This window comes from Thamnophis sirtalis, unplaced genomic scaffold (assembly GCF_051295495.1).
Source record: "Thamnophis sirtalis isolate CommonGarterSnake01/CBP01778 unplaced genomic scaffold, rThaSir2_p1.2 scaffold_3, whole genome shotgun sequence".
NCBI lineage: Eukaryota > Metazoa > Chordata > Lepidosauria > Squamata > Natricidae > Thamnophis > Thamnophis sirtalis.
In genome coordinates this window covers 97497815-97516975 of record NW_028261383.1, presented here as the reverse complement: position 1 = coordinate 97516975, position 19161 = coordinate 97497815, and the positions used below count along the sequence as shown (strand labels likewise).

The 19161-nt window shown below is 39.5% G+C and overlaps 1 protein-coding gene across 3 annotated transcripts; it reads left to right on the top strand.

The window, feature by feature from the left end:
* The first annotated feature begins 3736 nt into the window (after positions 1-3736).
* Positions 3737-18908, top strand: GNPDA1 (glucosamine-6-phosphate deaminase 1). Of its 3 annotated transcripts, none has more exons than XM_087709579.1 (7): positions 3737-3873; positions 7781-7910; positions 9503-9604; positions 11455-11637; positions 12721-12905; positions 15471-15645; positions 18438-18908. In XM_087709579.1, exons 2-7 carry the CDS (start codon positions 7787-7789, stop codon positions 18530-18532), a joined length of 864 nt encoding a protein of 287 aa, XP_087565705.1. In that variant the 5' UTR covers positions 3737-3873; positions 7781-7786; the 3' UTR covers positions 18533-18908. The 3 variants fall into 3 exon arrangements, with proteins under 3 accessions (XP_087565705.1, XP_087565706.1, XP_087565704.1); XM_087709580.1 differs by lacking the exon at positions 3737-3873 and adding an exon at positions 6782-6874; XM_087709578.1 differs by lacking the exon at positions 3737-3873 and adding an exon at positions 6789-6944.
* Positions 18909-19161: the final 253 nt, after the last annotated feature.

Here is a 19161-nt window from a genome sequence, read left to right as displayed (position 1 = left end):
AGGTTCTTCCGCTGCTCGGCGTTTTCAGCCACTCAGCAGTCTTAAGGGGAAAACCCACCGGACCTCAGCAGAGGTTGGTGGAAACGATCTCCCACAAGATCTCCTTAGTTCCGCCTGGTGATCTTTTCCCATCCGAAGGGGGAATTGTCTTAGAAAGAGTGCAGAGAAAGAGCAACCCAGATGATTAGGGGACTGGAGGGTAAAAACATAGGTGAAGAACGGTTGCAGGAACGGGCCTTGGCTAGTCTAGTGAAGAGAAGGAGGACCATGGTAGTCTTCCGATATTCGAGGGGTTGTCACAGAGAGGTGGACCTGTTTTCCAAAGCACCTGAAGGCCAGACAAGGAACAATGAATGGAAACTGGTCAAGGAGAGATTCAACCCAGAAATAAGGAGAACATTTTCTGACAATGAGAGCAATCAACTAGTGGAACAGCTTGCCTTCAGAAGTTGTGGGAGAAATGGTGTAGGGTCTCCTGCTTGGCCTGGGGGGGGTTAGACTAGATGACCTACAAGGTCCCTTCCAATTCTGTTAACCAAGTGCCATGCTCTGGGCATCTCTTGAGGAGCCCTCCCCAAGATGGACTTTTTAGGGGCGTGATTGGATACATACATGGCCCGATTGTCTCCATCCTTGCATTTGACTCTTTTTCCAGACAATGCACACCTGTGTTTACTGGTAGTCTTCGGCTTATAGTCTTTCATTTAGTAACCCTTCAAAGTTACGGCAGTGAAAAAAGGCAGTTTTTCACACTTAAGGCTGTTGCAGCAGCCCCATGGTCAGTGATCCAAATTTGGATGCTTGGCAACTGGCATGTATTTATAATGGTTGCGGTGTCCCAGGTTCTTGTGATCATGTTTTACAACCTTCTGACCAGCAAAGTCAATGGGGAAGTCAGATTCACTTAACAGCTGAGGTACTAACTTAACAACTATAGTGATTCACTTAGCAACGGAGGCAAGAAACTTTGTACAATGGGACAATTTAACTGCCTTGCTTAGAAAATGGACATTTTGGGCTCAATTGTGGTCATAAGTTGAGGATTACCTGTACAAGGTGGAATTCACTGTAGAGCTCCTGAAACACTGTGGTTAGTGTGAAAAACAGAGCTACTGTATTAGGGTAACGTGATCATCTTCGGGCCAGACCTCCATCTGTGTGAAAAGTGACAAAAATTTAGGGGCGTAAATTATGGGAGTACCAGCCAAGTCATCCATATGAATATGAATGAAGTAGTCCAGGAGTAAAACATCTGCAAAAGATTTAATAGATTAAGAATACTTTATATTTCATATTTTTGTTTATAATGCATTCTCCAAGACATTAGAAAATGTTTCTCTCTTTGGGTACCTTCGTTGCATTTTATTTGGAAATGGTACTCAACATGATGAATATAAATTTAAAAACTAAAAAATATGACTAAAGTCATACAGACAAGTTAAATTAATATCCACCTCAGCAAAAAGCCAGGTTCCATCTAAATTTTAAAAGATTGTGCAGCTAAATATTGTCTTTATCAATTGAACATAAAAAGGAGATAATAATTTGACATTCCTGGCAAGCAATAGTTGTCTGAGCAGTTGCACCAAAGCGCTATTGTTGTTCAGGGTGTGTCAGTGCCTGGGGGGTCAGAAAGTTAAATGACTATTGAGTGGCTTGTGTATATTTCTTTGATGAGTTCATCTTCAATAAACATTGCTGGTTTTTATTTTGCTAAATTTGTTTTATTGTAATGTAGTATTAAAGCGCTTTCCTGTGGCATTTGTGAAACATACAGTCAAATAATTTAATTTAAAAAAATAATGAACTCACATTCTACTATCTTGAGCTATTGTCAAATAAATCCATTATGAAGACAGGACTAAATGGACTTTCTTTGAAAATGTTAAAGTTCAGCTAAGCTTTTCAAAAAGAAAGTTAATGGCAACCTGTCACCTGTTGCTTAGATGTTCCGTCTTTTTTTCCCATAAGGACCAATTTTTGTGGTATTAGCATTGTCTGATGTGCAAAATGCAAGATATGAGAAGTCTACTGAAATTCAAAAATATTTCTACAGGGAGAAGAAATTGGAAAACCTGCAGCACTTTAAGAATTGAATGATATTCTTCAATTGGCTATGAAATGACAAGTCATGTGACAGGAGCAGTGAATACAAAAGCAGGGGAAGGTCTTGAAATATGTTAAAATAAACAGTGCTGACTGCTTCAACACTATACAAAGATTTTGTGGCAAGCCCTATTAGTTTTTAAGAAAACCAACTTTTCTGCCATTGGACCAAATGCAACAAATCTGACATTTGATTGGTACTTCATTGTTAAGTCTAATTAAAAACCTAAGAGTTGACATCCATGACTGAACACCCCTGATGTTCAAGGGCAGGAGTGAAATAGCAAGGTTCCTTTTCCACCTCCCTCTTATAGAAAGACCATGGTAGAGATTCAGGCCCTGCTTGCTACCAGACATAACTGGTGACTCTTGAATTAAAATATCTGATCAGCTATGGAAGCTACTGAGGATACACTGGGGATTTCATTTATCGGGGAATAAGCTTCAGTGTTTTTACTGCTATATTTAAAAGCATCGGCCATTTCCTCATCAGTGATTTATTGTATTAAGCAGCCATCACTATCACTGTTCTACAAGCACAGCAAAGGTTGGATGATGCTATAAAAATAAATAAAATTAAAGCCTTCTAGTTGGGCTCAAATTCTGGTGGCCTTATGGAGAGATCCATGCAGTTTCTTAAGAACAAGGTAGGAATGGTTGACTAAAAGAAAGTCAAGAGATTTTCAGCTTTTATTTTTTAGAGACACATTTGCAAAAGGAGCAGCAGAACCCACAGAATCTATGTTTTTGTCTAGGAAAACAGAGCCTATAATATATTTACATTACAGTTCTCATGACAACTATTGCTGTAGATTGACAACTTTTATTTTGGTTTGTTTTACTAATATTATAAACCAATCTAATCTCCAGCACCGGGGAATAACAATATATATAACAATATATAACAATATATATCACGTTTCTTTATTCAATGTGTTTCCTTTCCAGACACCCAATCATCCTTTCCTGCTTAGGGAACACCTCTGCAGAACCCCCCACAAGCCAAATTAAAAGAAACTGAATCCTCTTTACAGATGTTAGGAAAGAAATGGCCATCATTCAGCCAGTTGTTCTGTCCTCCCCCTTTGTGAGATTTTCAGCTGTTTGAAAAAAACAAGCAACAAGGAGACTCAGAATGGGAACTTATCCCAAAGGTGCTTTTCCAAGAGGCAACTGGACTTTTTTTTGTTGTTTTTTTCTTTGAAGACGTTTGGCTTCTCATCCAAGAAGCTTCCTCAGCTCTGAATGAATGAAGTTTCCTGGATGAGAAACAAAACGTTTTCAAAGAAAAAAAAAAAGTCTAGTTGCCTCTTGAAAAAGCACCTTTGGGACAACCATGACCCTGGATGACTGAGAATCTCTATACAGACAATGGGAACTTATCTACGCGCCTGTAAAAGAAGACAGGACAGTCGCAAGACACAATCTGGATGTCTCCTAACTTTCTAGGAAGGGACAAATTGATGAGGCCGGAAAGGAGCCCAGCTGCTCGGAGGTAGAACCCCGAACGCCTGGAGAATCTTCAGATCCTTCGACAAGAAACAAAGGAACAGAAGCGCTCCAAGCCGAAAAGAAGGCGCCACGATGAAAGGTGCAAAGACTCCTCTTGCGCGGATCCGGGGAGGAGGAGCGCAGGAAGTCGCCGGGGGGCGGCGATAGTCGAGGAACGCTGCGAGCTCAGCGTTTTGTGTTTTGTTTTTTTTACATGTGACGGGATGAGGTCATAAGAAGGCGGGCCCAGTGGGAGCGAGTGGCCGCCGAGGAGAGGTGAGTGGCAAGGCAGGTTGCTCGAATCGGGGGCCCCGGGAGTTGCTTTCCGCGCGCCTCGTATTCGCGGCCCGGAAAAGCGGCGTTTCTGCGGAGGCGCAGGAGGACTTGTTTTAAACCCGGGGGGGTGGCTGCGCCTCTTGCCCCCAGAGCCCCTTTCCAGAGCGCGCTTGAGAAACTTCCTTCCTCCTTTGCTCCGCTTCTATTTTCCTCTCTTCGTGAAGCCTCGTGACTTCTTTCCCCGAGGGGTCCCGTTCGCCTTTCTTCCCTTTAACAATCTCTATGGCGCCAGTATTATCAGGAGGAATCTAGGAGGACTTTTTCAGAGGTCTAAGCTTTCCTGAAACCACAACTTGCTTCAGGGCTACCAGACTCCTCTTTGAGTGTTCAGGCCAACTCTGAAGAGCTTAACAAACACAAATGGGTGGTTAACACCAATGTTCCCTCTAATTTTTTTTCAGTGTGAGCAGAAAAGTATAGTGTTTGAGCGGCATATTTTCATGCCTGAGCACCTGAATTTTTTTCACAGATGTCACCTAAAACAACAACAAAATCAGTATTATTTGAAACTCATGTATGTTTATTTATGTTTATTCAAGGTACCCGCTTAATTAAAAGTATTATATAATATCAGTATCACATATCAGTCTGGCATTTGAAGCACGCAAGTCTTAAAGCTGTTGTTACAAGACCCTTGCACCCCTAACCCTTTAGGGGGGAAAAACCCCAGGGGTCTTCAAACGTGACAGCTTTAAGACTTGTGGACTTCAACTCCCAGAATTCCTCCCTGAGGGGAATTATATATGTGGACTGTTTCATAGTTACATTAGCAGTGTTTTTCAACCATTTTTGTGCAAAGGCACACTTTTTTCATGAAAAAAATCACGAGCCACACCACCATTAGAAAATGTTAAAAAATTTTAACTCTGTGCCTATATTGACTATATATAAAGTGTTTTTCCCACGGCACACCTTACACTATGTCACGGCACACTAGTGTGCCGCGGCACAGTGGTTGAAAAACACTGCATTAGAGAACTACATTGTTAGAACTTAGCACAAAAGATACCTTTTATCTGAAAATCCAAATAGAGTAAACCTGCTATTATCCCAGAGCACTAATGTCATTTGTCCCAATCTGTTTTACGAGTCTGTATTAAAATAGATAGAAATATTTTCACTAAATTTTATAGATCTATATTTCAGGAACCTATCAGAAGTTAGGGCAAGATAAGAGTGGAAGAATGAATTTTGTTGCAGGTCATGGGGATTTTTTCAGCATCTTAAAAATGGAGCGCATGTGCATTGAACTAGCAATACCCATTTAATAACAAAAGGAAATGGCTGAATTAAATTTGGTAAAGTTGCAAGCGAGCTGTAAAAAATTGTGGTTTTTAAAATCAGAGACTCAGAAGGGATACTGGAGGTCTTCTAGTCCAGCCCCTTGTCCAAGGCAGGAGTCTTTATATCATTTGGGACAAATGGCCATCCAGTCTTTTGAAAACCTGTAGCAAATGAATTAAGATTCCATTGATTTTAATTGTTCTTACTGTCAGATTTCTCCTTATTTCCAGCTTGAGTCTCCTTCTGACAAGTTTCCATTGCTTCTTGTCCTGTCCTCAGGTGCTATTGCTGCCACCTCCTCCTCCTCCAACAGCACCAACACATTTGCTGCCCAGCACTGCGGCTGAGGTGAAGCCGCCAAAGCTCCCGCTGGCGCCCCCGCAGCGTTGGGCGGAAATCCGGCAGTGCTGTTGGAGGAGGAGGAGGCGAACCAGCCTGCCACCGCCGGCCACCGCCAGCCCCGCCGCTCTTCCCGCCCCCTTCCCAGCCCCACAGTCCAGCGGTTGCAGCAGAAGCAGCCCCGGGGCTCCGCTGCCACTCCCCGCATTTTCTGGACGGGGTCTTACAGGAAGGAATCCCCCTTTGAAGAGCCGTGCTCTTCAAAACAAGTGTGAGGAGGTCCTTTGCAGGTGGCCAGTTCTAGCCGCCTGCAAAGGACTTCCCCATGTTTGCTTTAAAGAAATCTCTGTGCGGCAGTTAGAAACTGCTGCGCGGGGGTTTCTTTCCACGTGCGCGGCCACACAGCCGCGCACCTTAGAGGGAACAGTGGTTAACACATAACATCTTTCCATTGATAAAATGCTGATAATCAGCGACGTACAGAATAGAATAGAACGGAATGCAAAAGGAATAGGAATAAAAATTTAATTGTCACTTTGAATGTACACTAATCGGCATAAATTACAATGAAATTTTGCATACAGCTCTCAAAGGGTCATCACCTCCTATATTCACTACATAACCATGGATAAATAAATAAATAAATAAATAAATACAAAATTATGCATATACCACATCAATGACACAGAAAAACAACTGTGTAGTTCAGATGTATAAATAACCACCGTCTCTTCTCTCTCTTTCACCATTGCTCAATTTAAAATCCTACCTCAGTTTACCTGTCCATGCTTCTGATCCCAAAAACTTATTAATATGTTCCAGTTTCAGTCTAAAGTGCTGCCAGACCCCTTCTGATTTCTGGATACCATAGCACCATTTATGCTTGATATTTTTGGATACTATAGCACTCTTACAATGTCAGCAACTTTTACAATCAACTTAACCAGACTCATTGCATAAAAGACTTTGCTGCTTTTCTAACCCATTCATTTATGAATGGAAGTGTGGTATTTAACGAATGCTGATGGTAGCTGTAAGGTCTGCATTTGCAGCAAAAGTCACAGAAGTATGGATGATATTGCTAAAAACCAATGGATTTTTATGGCTCCAGTGTTCAAGGAGCACTGTCCATTCTGTGTAATGTATGAAGTGTGAATCTTAATTACAGGGAAGAGGAGACAAGTTGTAGCATATTAAAATTGCACATAATAACAAAAAGACCAGAACACTTCCTCATCAGCAATCAACACCCAGATGAGCAGATATTAACACCAAGATTAACATAAGACCAACAATCAAGAAGCAAATCATACACAAAGTAAGGAACTGCCAAAGAAGCTCACAGTAAACAACCCAATAAAAGAACCACTCCCATTTACACTGAAAGGGTAAGCTATTAGAGCATGGCTGTCAAACTTGATCACATCATGTGATGTCACGTGACATATCACGACATTATTATTTTTGCCTTTGTGGAGCATGGTGGACGTGGCCTGCACGTGATGCATCTGGTCTGTGGATTGCCAGTTTGGCACCCCTGCATTAGAATATAAAATAAAAGCAAACTCCACTCGCTAGTAGCACTGATGTTACCTAGTTTGGGTAATGAAAAATCTGTAGTAAAATAACTAAACTCAGGGATCCTTCACAAATAACATTGTGCTGCTCTTTAATTTTTTCAGAACAATGATCACATCTGTCAAGTATTTGGGGGAGTAAGAAGCTCTTAGATAGAATACTATTTGAAGACAGTATAGGTAGTCCTCAACTTACAATAGTTTGTTTAGTGATTGTTCCACGCTACAACGGCACTGAAAAAAGGGACTTACAGACATTTGTTACACATACAGTACCCCCATGGTCACATGCTCAAAATTCAGACACTTGGCAACTTACTCATATTTATGATGGTGCAATGTCCTGGGATCATTTGAGAACCTTTTGCAAACCTTCTGGCAAGCAAGGTCAATGGGGAAGCCAGATTCACTTAACAAACGCATTACTAACCTTGCAATTGCAGTGATTCACTTGACAACTGTGGCACAAAAGTTATAAAATGGGGCAAAACTCACTTAACAAATGTTTTACTTATCAACAGAAATTTTGGGCTCAATCGTGGTCATAAATGTAATGTTTATATCTACATAAATAGCCAATCCTGCCTTCACATGTTGTTTAGCTTACAAGTGAAATGTATAATCTGAACATTCTTTCAAAATTGCAGGTTACAATGAAGCTTATAATTCTAGAAAATTACAATGAGGCCAGTGAATGGGCTGCAAAGTACATTAGGAACAGAATAATCCAATTTAATCCAGGACCAAATAAATATTTCACTCTTGGACTTCCCACTGGTAAGTTACAAACTTCAGTTCATAGGAGGTGAGCTATGGAGTCATAATTTACTCTGATGTAATTCAGATAAAAGACTGTCTTGGTGGTATTATGATCAAGCTGTCATTCTTTACACAGGATGTTTGTCATAAATGATTATTAGGTGACTAATATTTTGGAAGGCAGTTTGTTTTCTCAAATTTAGAAGAAAAAACTTTACATGGAAATAATTATCAAGAGCTTGCAATTTTGTTTGAACACGTGGACATTTAATTGGGATACACATTCAGCAGACTTTTATACACTTTACTTCTAGACTACACAAATCTGTCATGAACATTCTCACATTTAGATGCCTGTAGCAAGTCTGGCTAGATACTTTGCTAATGGGCTGAGCAGACTTTACATATTTTTGACACTACAGTTTGATACATCACTAAAATAGTAAAAAATAAAACATCCAGCCTCTGTATTAATAGTCCATACAATTTTCATTGTCATAACAATGCTTGCATTGCTATAATGGTAGATGGAATTAGATGCCTTTTTAATTTAATTTTTAATGCACTATTCCCAACAAAGCTCCACTGTTCCTGTGACATGTTCGCTTTTTTCTCCATAACATTTAATAATTTACCTCAAGCCATACTTTGTGTTACTGACTGGAAATTGAGTTGGAATGAAACATATTCTTTTACAAAATGCATGTGCTTATCTTTTCCAACAAAGACATCATATTGAGGCATAATTTAAATTTTCCTTTTTCTTTCTTTTTTAATGTGCAATCATGTCTGATTTACAGTGATTGACTGACCAAGCTCTGTAGTTTTCTTGGATTTTTCAAAATTGGTTTGTCATTGCCCCTTTCCCAGGGCTTAGAGAAAGTGACTGGCCCGAGGTCACCCAGCTGACATTGTGCTAAGGCAGTACTAGAACTCACGGTTTCCCGGTTTCTAACCTGATGCTTTAACTACTGCACCAAACATCTTCCCTAAAATCTAATAATTTAATTCTAGACATTAACTGTTGTTTCATTTCATTGGTTGTTGTTGAAGGGAATGGGGGTCCCTGTGCTGATGTTTACTGTCAGATGAATAAGATTTATTGTAACTAAGAAACAGGATGAGATTATTTTTTCTCTGGCTCTCTGTTTCTGGATCACTGCGTCCTTTGCCACTACCTGTTATTTTAATCTATTCTCTTGTGTTGTAGTATTGAATCATACCTTTGTTTCTACATTTGGCCATTTATCGTTTGCATAGTAAAGAACTCATTAGGTAGGAACACTGATCCCAAATTCCTGTCTCCTACATCATTCCATAGGAGATATTAAAAAAATTATATTCATTTCATGAATTACATGATGAATACATGCATTCATCAGCAATCCTCTGAAGAATGCTTCACCATTAACCACAAAGAAAGGGTCAGTGGCAGTGAAGGCTGTTGCAGTTTTGAAGATCTTGATGAAGCTGTCGCTGAGCTGAAGAGCATGTGTGGGCCATTGTTTCTGTAGTCACATTAACCATTGCAGTTGTCAGTTAAATAAATGCCTTTTGTGTAGTACAACCTTTGTTTTCATGGATGGTGTATTGCTTCCTTTGCTTTCTAGGAAGTACCCCATTAGGATGTTACAAAAAACTGATTGAATACTGTAAGAATGGAGATCTCTCTTTCAAATATGTGAAAACCTTCAATATGGATGAATATGTAGGTGAGTCCCCTTCACATTCAAAGCTGTAGGGAGGTGTCATCATCTTTTATATTTCTTGTCAGTACATTTTCTTTATTACATACAGGTAAAGATGAACTTATTTCTACATTGTAGTTTGGCGAGTCAAAATCTGAGTTGTGAACTATAAACTCATATATCATCTTTTAGCAGTAACGCATCTGAGCAGAAGTAAACCATTCTCTTAGTATTGTGGCCCACCAGCAGAGCTGGCAGCATAGACAGACAGTGAAGAGGTTGGGGAGGAACATGGGCCAGTCCTGGAGGCTGGGGAAGGCTCGAACAAGGGCTCTGCGTCGGAGGCAGTGATGGGGCCAAGGCTGTCTGGCAGTTCTCAGCTGCCTTTGGAGATAGATAGCAGTGAGACAGAGGAACAGCTGGAGCCTGTTCCCAATGTGTGCATGCACAGAGCTGCCAGAAGAAAAGAACAGCTAAGAAATCAGGGTCAACTTGGGAGTAAAGCCACAGGTGGACGGTGAATGGCCCCTCCCATAGGAAATAAAAGAGGAGTGAAAGGAGAGTGGGCTTTTGCAGGAAACAATTCGTTTGTTCGTTCCTTCCTTCCTTCCTTCATTTGTTTGTGCGTTAGTTCGTTTCAGGAGTGTGAAGATCTGTCCGTGAATCTCAGAGACTCTGCCAAGTCTTTCATTGCACAGCACTTTATTTGGAAAATATTTACATGGCAGCTTTCCAAGCTAGATAAGGTCTGTGGTCATAAATTCACCTTTGAAAGACTGTTTACCAGGCCTTTGCTGAACGTGAATGAAAGGAATTCACATTCGTTTAATAAAAGGGGTTTTGTTGTTAGCAAGTATACAAATGATAGTACTAATCTATCTTAAAATACTTATTTATACAATTATACATAATTGTATAAATTATGTGATCATTTATAGAAAATAATAGATATAGTTATTGAAAGTGTAAGCTTCTGAATATTTCTCTTTAAGGTATCATCTGTGAAAAACAATGGGCAGACAAATGAGTATCCAATTGTAGAAGGAAGAAAGGAAGCACTTTGAAAGGTTAATTCAGGCTAGGCCACCTAAGATCCTTCAAAGGATCTTGAGGATGAGACAGTCCTAAACTGACTCTTTTTGACTCTACCCTTTCCAGACTCATGTGTAAGAAGAAAGCTAGGATGGTTGTTCTTTCTTTGATTCTGATAAAAATTGTTGAGAGATACCCTCTAGTTCAGTGAGTTGTGCTCTACCCAGCTGGAGAGGGGGTTTGCCGGGCAGCTGCTCATGAACATGGTCACCTCATGGCTGCTTCCCTGATGCTGTGCCCGGCTCTTTGGGAGCCCGCTTGCAAGGAAGTGGCCGCCCGGCAACTCCCCTCTCCAGCCAGGCAGAACGCCACTCCTCAACCTAGCGGTATCCCAAAGGCGGCAAGCAATGTGAGCGCCTTCCCCCCCCCCCCCCGGGTTCCCGGCTTGGCGCCTTCAGAATACCACTAGGTCGGTGAGCGATGCTATGCCTGGCCGGAGGGGGGGGGTTGTCCAGGGGGCTTATTTTCGGGGGTGGGCTTATATTTTTGCCCACATGAAAAATGTGGCAAGGCATTAGTTTAAGGACAGGTCGTATTTTCGGGGAAACACGGTAGTTCTGGGTGCACAACTCCAGCTAGCAGCTGCTCTGTAAGAGCTCAGCAAGCTATCTTCCCCAGCTTGCTACCAAATCATTTTTAACTGGAATTGCCAGTGGCCAAACCTAAAACCTTCTGCATATGGAACAGTAATTTTCTACTGTCCTTTCAATATTACGGATAGAAAGATGAGACATAAATAAATGAACTAAAAGCAATCACATGCCAACACACTATTCTCACAGGTCTTCCAAGGGAACATCCAGAGAGTTACCATTCCTTCATGTGGAATAACTTCTTCAAGCATATTGACATCTCTCCTGAAAACACTCATATTCTGGATGGGAATGCAGCCGACTTGCAGGCAGAGTGCGGTGCCTTTGAAGACAAAATAAAAGCAGCTGGAGGAATAGAACTCTTTGTTGGGGGTGAGTATTTAAAGGTATTGGAAGCAGGAGTGAAGTTATAGGGGGGAAGATTCATCACAGCTTTCAGACTACTTCAAAACACCCAATTTTCAAGGGAGATATTTTTGATGCTGCAAATCAGACTAGTGATATACTTCAAGGTGATACAAAACAAGACTTTGTGAACAGACTTGTGGTCATCTTTCAAGCTAAGTTAATCTCTAATGTTTCTCAAAATTACACTCAAAAAGGAAAACAAGAATAATAATGATAGATGGAACTGGATTGTTTTAAAAATTGAACATATAAATGGTCTTTTTCAAATGATGATGCAGGCACAAATAGATAAGGCCCTAATACCGATGCCATTTGTGGGAAGACTTCTTACAGAAATCGTTGTAGTGACAGAGGAGTTATGCTGGCATCAGGGAGATCTATCTGAAAATTCACCTGTGATCTTGGAGGTTCACTGGTTGACTCTCACCACAATCTGCTTCTCGGGGTTTTGAGCAAAAATATATATATAAAAAGGGGGAGTACTTTCCCTACTGTCTTGAACTCCAGAATAAAAGGCAAGATGTAAAATTAATGAGATGTTATGTGACATCAGGGAAGATGAACATTTTTTTATTGGCTATGAGACTAAATTTTAATGAGGCAGCAAATTGAAATATTGCATATGGGTATAAAAGTCCTTTTGTGAGTCATTTTGCTGGTGGGTTGAATATCTGGAAAGGTTCTGTGATTAGCAGCTTAACCCTGAATTTGGAAATCCATTTGTCTGGGGAGGGGCATTTATTGATGAACTATAAGCTTAGCTCCATAGTGCTAGAGCAGTCAGCGTTAATATTGATCTGCATCATTAGTTCTAGTCCTCTTTCCAGAAATGTTGCTAATTCCTGTAAGAGAATGTTCTCGTTTCAGATGTTTGGCAGTATGTAAACGCTTCGACAATTACTGTCTGTATTAGGGCCTAAAGAAACATTCACAACCATCTGTTTAAATGATGCACTAATTATTCTGAAATACTTAATCCTGAGGCATATTTACTGTTTAGCAGTTATCAATCAATTATAATAATTATTTCAATTATTTCCCCTACAGGTATTGGTCCAGATGGTCATATTGCCTTCAATGAACCAGGGTCAAGTTTGGTATCTAGAACTAGAGTGAAGACATTAGCTATGGACACAATATTGGCTAATGCTAGATTCTTTGAAGGTGAACTTTCCAAAGTGCCCACAATGGCTCTCACAGTTGGAGTGGGTACAGTCATGGATGCCAAAGAGGTTAGAAGCATAATAAATACTTCCAGATAAGAGATAGAAGGGGATATGGAACAAGAAGTTTGTCTGAAACGAAGAATTCTAGGTTACTCAGTATTCTATAACAGTGGTCTCCAACCTTGGCAACTTTAAAACTTGTGGACTTCAACTCCCAGAGTTCCTCAGCCAGCTCTGGGAGTTGAAGTCCACAGGTCTTAAAGTTGCCAAGGTTGGAGACCACTGTTATAGAATACTGGACTTGGAAGATATCATGGTGGCCATGAAGTCCAATTCCTTTTCAGAACAGGAATCAAAATTAAACTATCCCTATAATTTAATGTGCAGCCCTACTTGAGTAAATCCAGCAAAATGGACCTCATTTCAGTAATACACTGTAATTCATCTATAATATGAAATTGCTATTACTGGGAAGTTATTTTTACATTTTTAACCACAACCTATCTTCCTAAAACTGGAATCCTTAATTATCTTCTTCTTTGCATTCCTGGAAAATTGAGAATCTTTTATCTTCCATGTTATATCCTTCCAAGTATTTGAAGAATGCTATTATATGTCCCCATTGGCCATCTTCTCAAGGTCTGCATTTCCATTTCTTTTTATCTTTCTACATAGGACTTTCTAATCTCCTGATAATCCTCACTGCTCTTTAAATCTGTTGCAGTTTGTTGGAATGTGGGTTGGTACTTAAATTGGAGGTGTATTTATTTCAAAACAAATCCATGTTTTTTCCTATTTAGGTATAGATCATGTGGTGTGTTAAAGAGCTGACCAGCGTCTACACATGCATGTTAACATTGAGCATGATGGAGAATTTAGAGAGGGAAGTTCCTTTGGGCTCCTTTTCTCTGATATTTGTAGTGGAGAATACAAACTGACCATATGCCTAGTGATGACTGTAAATGAAATGCTTTTCTGATATTTCCAAACTTATGCCTTGTTTGTTTTATTGGAAGTTTTGTTTTCTGTTGCATAATAAATAAGTTGTCTATGGAAGACAACAAACTTACCAAACATAATAGTACTTGACTAGAATGCAAAGCCTCTGAATGAAATTTTACAGTTTTACAAAATTCCAAATAAAAAGCTAAGTATATACAGTAAAATATTAATTTGTAATAGTATTATGAAGCTATTGTATGTAGTCAGTTAATACACTGACACCATTTTTGGAACCTTGGAAATAAAGCCGGGATTTTGCAGACCTCTTAAAGTCCGTGACCCGTCAAAACCACGGTCCACTAAAGCACGCCCGATCAAAGCGCGTACGTGACATCAGCAGCAGCGCGACAAATAAAATTAAAAATAAATTAAATTAAAATTAAAATTAAATTAAAGCAAGCCGATTCACATAAAGGTAAGGGTTAGGGTTAGGGTTAGGTTAAGGGTTAGGGTTAGGTTTAGAGTTACGTTAAGCGTTAGGGTTAGGTTTAGGTTAAGGGTTAGCGTTAGGTTTAGCGTTAGGTTAAGGGTTAGGTTTAGGGTTAGGTTTAGGGTTAGGTTAAGGGTTAGGGTTAGGCTTAGGTTTAGGGTTAGGTTTGGGGGGGTTAGGGTAAGGTTTTCGCGTTAATTTTAAATTTACCGCTCACAGTGTGCCGTTTTCGTCGCGCTGTGATGACGTCACGTACGAGCTTTCGTCGAGCGCGCTTTAGTCTACCGCGGATTTGTGGTGGCACCTTAAAAGTCTTCTGAAATCATTGCTTATAGCTCAGTGCATTATCATTATTGATAGGTAAAGATAAGAGAATTGATACTCATCTGATTTTTTTCTACATACCATCCATTTTTACTGAACTGATCAGCTATAACTAGTTTGGTAAGTCTGCTAGGCAAATAAATTCACCAGCTTCTAGTTCACCAATGTTTATTACCGTGTTTCCCGAAAATAAGACAGGGTCTTATTTTTTTTGACCCCTGAAATAAACGCTTGGTCTTATGTTCAGGGAGGTTTTATTATTTTTGAGGTGCAGAAGGAGATGAGTGTGGTCACCACATAGCTGCTGCTGTGTTGCAATATTTTAGGGAGGGCTTATTTTCAGGGGAGGGCTTATTTTAGCGCATGAGCTCAAAAGCCCAATTGGGCTTATTATCCGTGGAGGTCTTATTTTCAGGGAAACAGGGTAGTCCATCTGTTCTTCCATAGTAACACAAAACTCTTGGAGAAATGTCTTTCTGCTTAAAGGACACAGTATCTGTACAGTTCATAAATTAGCTCTTACTAGAATTACAGATTATAAACTGATATAATTAAAAGCAAGCTGTCCTTTTACTAGCTTGCTATAAAACATGGAGCTCTCTTTGTTTTTGGTCTTATTTTTCCTCCCAGATTTTTTGTAAAATAGAATTCTATATAGCTCTAATGATTACATCTTCTCCCTTTTACTTTCTTGGAAAAAGTTCTCATGTGTTGGTAAAACTTACTTCTTGCAGATATTTGTGGCCTATACCATCTCCTTTTTCCCAACTTGAAATACATGCATACCAGTAGTTGAGGATAGCAAGGACCATTTAGTATTTATGATGCTTTTCATTAAAAGCCTAATTGTGTTTCCTGTATGTCTTGTCATTCAGGTTATGATTCTGATCACAGGAGCCCATAAAGCATTTGCATTATACAAAGCAATTGAAGAAGGGGTGAATCACATGTGGACTGTTTCTGCGTTTCAGCAACATCCCCGAACCATCTTTATATGCGACGATGATGCTACTCTGGAGCTTAAAGTAAAAACTGTGAAGTATTTTCAAGGTAGATTGTTGTCCAAATCTCAGAAATAATCTATGAATGTCTAGAATATAAGCAGGCATTAACACACCAGTAATGTTTGGCAATTCACCTTTACAAATCATGTTGCAAAAATCATCCATGAAGCTGGTACCTCTTTTGGCGGCAGTTAAAATGTATCAGGAGCTGCAAATACAATTTGGGACTGTCATGCGTTAACTACAAGGAGTACCTTGGGAGATTTTAACTTGTAACACAAACTTGTCTTATTGGATTCTCCACTATTTCTTAGCATTTTCGTATTGAAAAGCTTCCCACAAGGCTGTAGGTACATTTGGCTCATTTAGATTAACACTTTTAGTGTTGCCCTTTCGTCTTACCCTTTTTGAAAATCAGATTACTTTCTCAACCTGCTGATTTTTGCCATTTTAAGTGAAATGTTTGTATCTTTTACCCACCTATACCCTACAAGCATGTCTTCTCTTTAAATTTCCTTGAGCCAGAATCCAGTTGAAGGGAAGCTTTAAATAGATAAAGGAATGTGTAACAACAGCACCAAGAACCTAAGTCATGCATAAATGCATAAAAAAGGAACAAAGGGCTATTTGTGCCACCTCTCTAGTATTGTGGTGTATAACAAGTAGAGATGTTGGTGAAAGTTCCACTGAACCACCACAATCATCCTCTTGGGGTTCACCAACAATGAACAATTAAATATTTGCAGGAAGTTACAAACAGGTATGATGGTACCAGCTTTCTAAACGTATTGCTGGCTTCACATATCATGTTAAAGCCCTGCTTTTCTTAGCCAGCACATTAACAGTCATCTTTACTGTTAATGAAGGAGCTTGCAGGTAGCTGTTTATAAAATAGTCTCCTCAATCAAGATCAGCTTCAGAACCAAACTTTAAAACACTGTTGTTTTCAAGATCCACTTCACTTCATTTTTCTATTAGCAATGGAAGAGGTGTGTGTGTTTTGTTATACGCTTTGGAGTATTAAACAATGGGTGTGAGGCATGACATGGAGATTCTCCCATCTAAATGACTCTGTATATTTTGATTATTTTAGATTTGTATCTTGCTTTTTTATTCTTCAAATAGGAACCTTCATAAGGGAGTCTGGGAGATACCAGGAGACTTAAAAGTAATCCAGAGCGTTTCCATGACTGAGGGAGTTGTTGAACTTGAGCCAATTCAGTCCTAGTCGCATATCTTATCCATTTCTCCACATTGGTGCTTTATCTTAGAATATAAGGATTGTATTTTCCTGTTCTAGACACAACGTTCAAAAATATTAAGAGGAAAAGAATTAAAAGCAGAGGATGTTGGAGTGATGCCAGTCTGCATCCAGAAACAAAACAGTCATCCTTTCGTGTCAAACAGAATCAGCATTGGGACACATAAAGCAAAGGCAGACGAAAAAAAGCTATTTAAAAAAAAAAATTAAAAAAAACATTGGGGAAATGGAGAAATTGCTGTGCCTGACCTGGCTGCATTCTCTCTCCAGGGTGCTACTTTTTAAGAAACCAAGTTTTGCTTTTACTAATTTAGTGTGAAAATGAAAGCAATAAACAAAGAAGTAAAAAAAAAAAAAAACACAAGAATGCATATTTACAGAGACATACCCATATCCTCTGAATTGAGGCTATATCTTAAATATATACAGGCAAAAGGCTTAATTTCTTTATTATTATTATTTTGGCTCTCTGTGCTTCAGTCCAGTATCTCTTGTATCTTTGTACAAGCTCCATGACTGTATGTACTCCATGTTGTTTGCATATCAAATGTATCAACATATTTTTTTTCTAATCCTGACATTTTTTCATGAGGAATTTTTGATGCTTGATAAATCTTGAAGCCTGTGGACTCTGCAATAGATAAAGTGTGCTGCTTTGTGGTCTTCTGAATTGGTTTTATATTTACAAGGTTAATATTCTAACTTTTAAGATGATTTTATATTGGGAGGGGGAGTTGTTTAGCAAAGTTTTATTTTTCTATATCTCATTAGATTGTCCTATGTCTGATATTTCTAATCACATGTCTCTGTTTTCTATAACTGGTGCTTGCTGTAGCAATACTTTCATTATTTCATTTTTATATATCAGAAATACAGCCAGCTGTGAGAATCCCTTCTCCCAGTGCACACACTTTCATATACACACAAAGTTAAGGGTAGGATACCAGGTTAAACATCTGCTTGGAAGACAGGTGGTAGTAGGAGGTACTATAAAATTGCTATCGATACCAAATACATTAGGCAAGGCAGTAGAGGGACCAGTGGTGGGTTTCAAAAATTTTTCGAACCTACTCTGTGGGTGTGGCCTCCTTTGTGGGAGTGGCTTGCCAGCCATGTGACCTGGTGGGAGTGGCTTGCTGGTCATGTGTTTTCTTTCTTTCTTTCTCTCTCTCTCCTTCCTTGTCTTTCTGTCCCTTTTTCCTTTTTTTTCTTTCATCTCACTTTTTCTTTTTTTTCCCCCTTTCTTCCTCTTCCTCTTTCTCTCTGTGTGAGTCTGTGTGCGTGCGTCAGTGGTGGGTTTCAAAAAAATTTTGAACCTCTTCTATAGGTGTGGCCTGCTTTCCGGGTCCACTGGTGGAACCTCTTCTAACTGGTTCGGTAGATTTGACGAACCGGTTCTCCCGAACTGGTGCGAACTGGTAGGAACCCACCTCTGAGAGGGACCCAGAGGGTTTGGGGAGAAAGGTTTGAAATCACTACCTCACAGATTCAAATATACTTGGTACAAGTGTAAGTTATTACTTGATAAAATATGACATTTACATAAGAATTGAACTATTTTTGTTTCCTTTAACCAGGGTTGATGCTTGTTCACAACAAACTCGTGGAACCGCTCTACAGCATGAAAGAAGTTAGAGCAGAAAGTCAATCTGAAAAAGCCTACAGTGACTAGCCTCTCTGAGCAACCGGCTAGATCTTTCTGGCACCATTGCAAGAAGTTGGTGGAGAGCAGTCTTTCAATATACAATATACATTATTGGAATCAATTATTGAAAAGCATCTTTTTTTTCTACCAGGTGCAAGAGTAGGAGTGGATGCAACTGCATCAAGCAATGACAAGTAACTCAGGACTAATTACACATCAGTTTCCTACTGTTTTAAGAACATAGACCAAATGAAGTAATGGCAACCTCATTTTCTTTTCTTTTTTTAATGGTTTAAAGAGTTTCTGGGATGGGAATGTTAACATTAGAATCCTAATTGTGTAGAAAGAAATCTGCAGGATATAGACTTTTCATTACTTTTTGCATATTAAACGTATAAACGTTTATGAACAATTTGGGGCATATTTGTTAAAAATTGGAATTTCATGAAAACGCAGCCTTTTGAGGAACGGGGGCAGGGGGAGGCGACAAATGAAAAGCACTCTTTCAGACCTTCTACTGGACCTCAATTCTTAATGCAGAAATATCAGACTTTTCTAAAGAGGTACAATTATGTAATGTGGGGAAGCATCAACTCTCGGCTCTTCTTCTTCATTATTATCCAAGTCATCGTTTCCCAATCTGATTGACTTTTGCT

Coding starts and splice junctions, on each gene's coding strand:
- GNPDA1 (XM_087709579.1), top strand. CDS start 7,787: ATGAAGCTTATAATTCTAGAAAATTACAATGAGGCCAGTGAATGGGCT. Junction 12,906..15,470: donor CAGTCATGGATGCCAAAGAG/GTTAGAAGCATA, acceptor CTTGTCATTCAG/GTTATGATTCTGATCACAGG. Junction 15,646..18,437: donor AACTGTGAAGTATTTTCAAG/GTAGATTGTTGT, acceptor TCCTTTAACCAG/GGTTGATGCTTGTTCACAAC.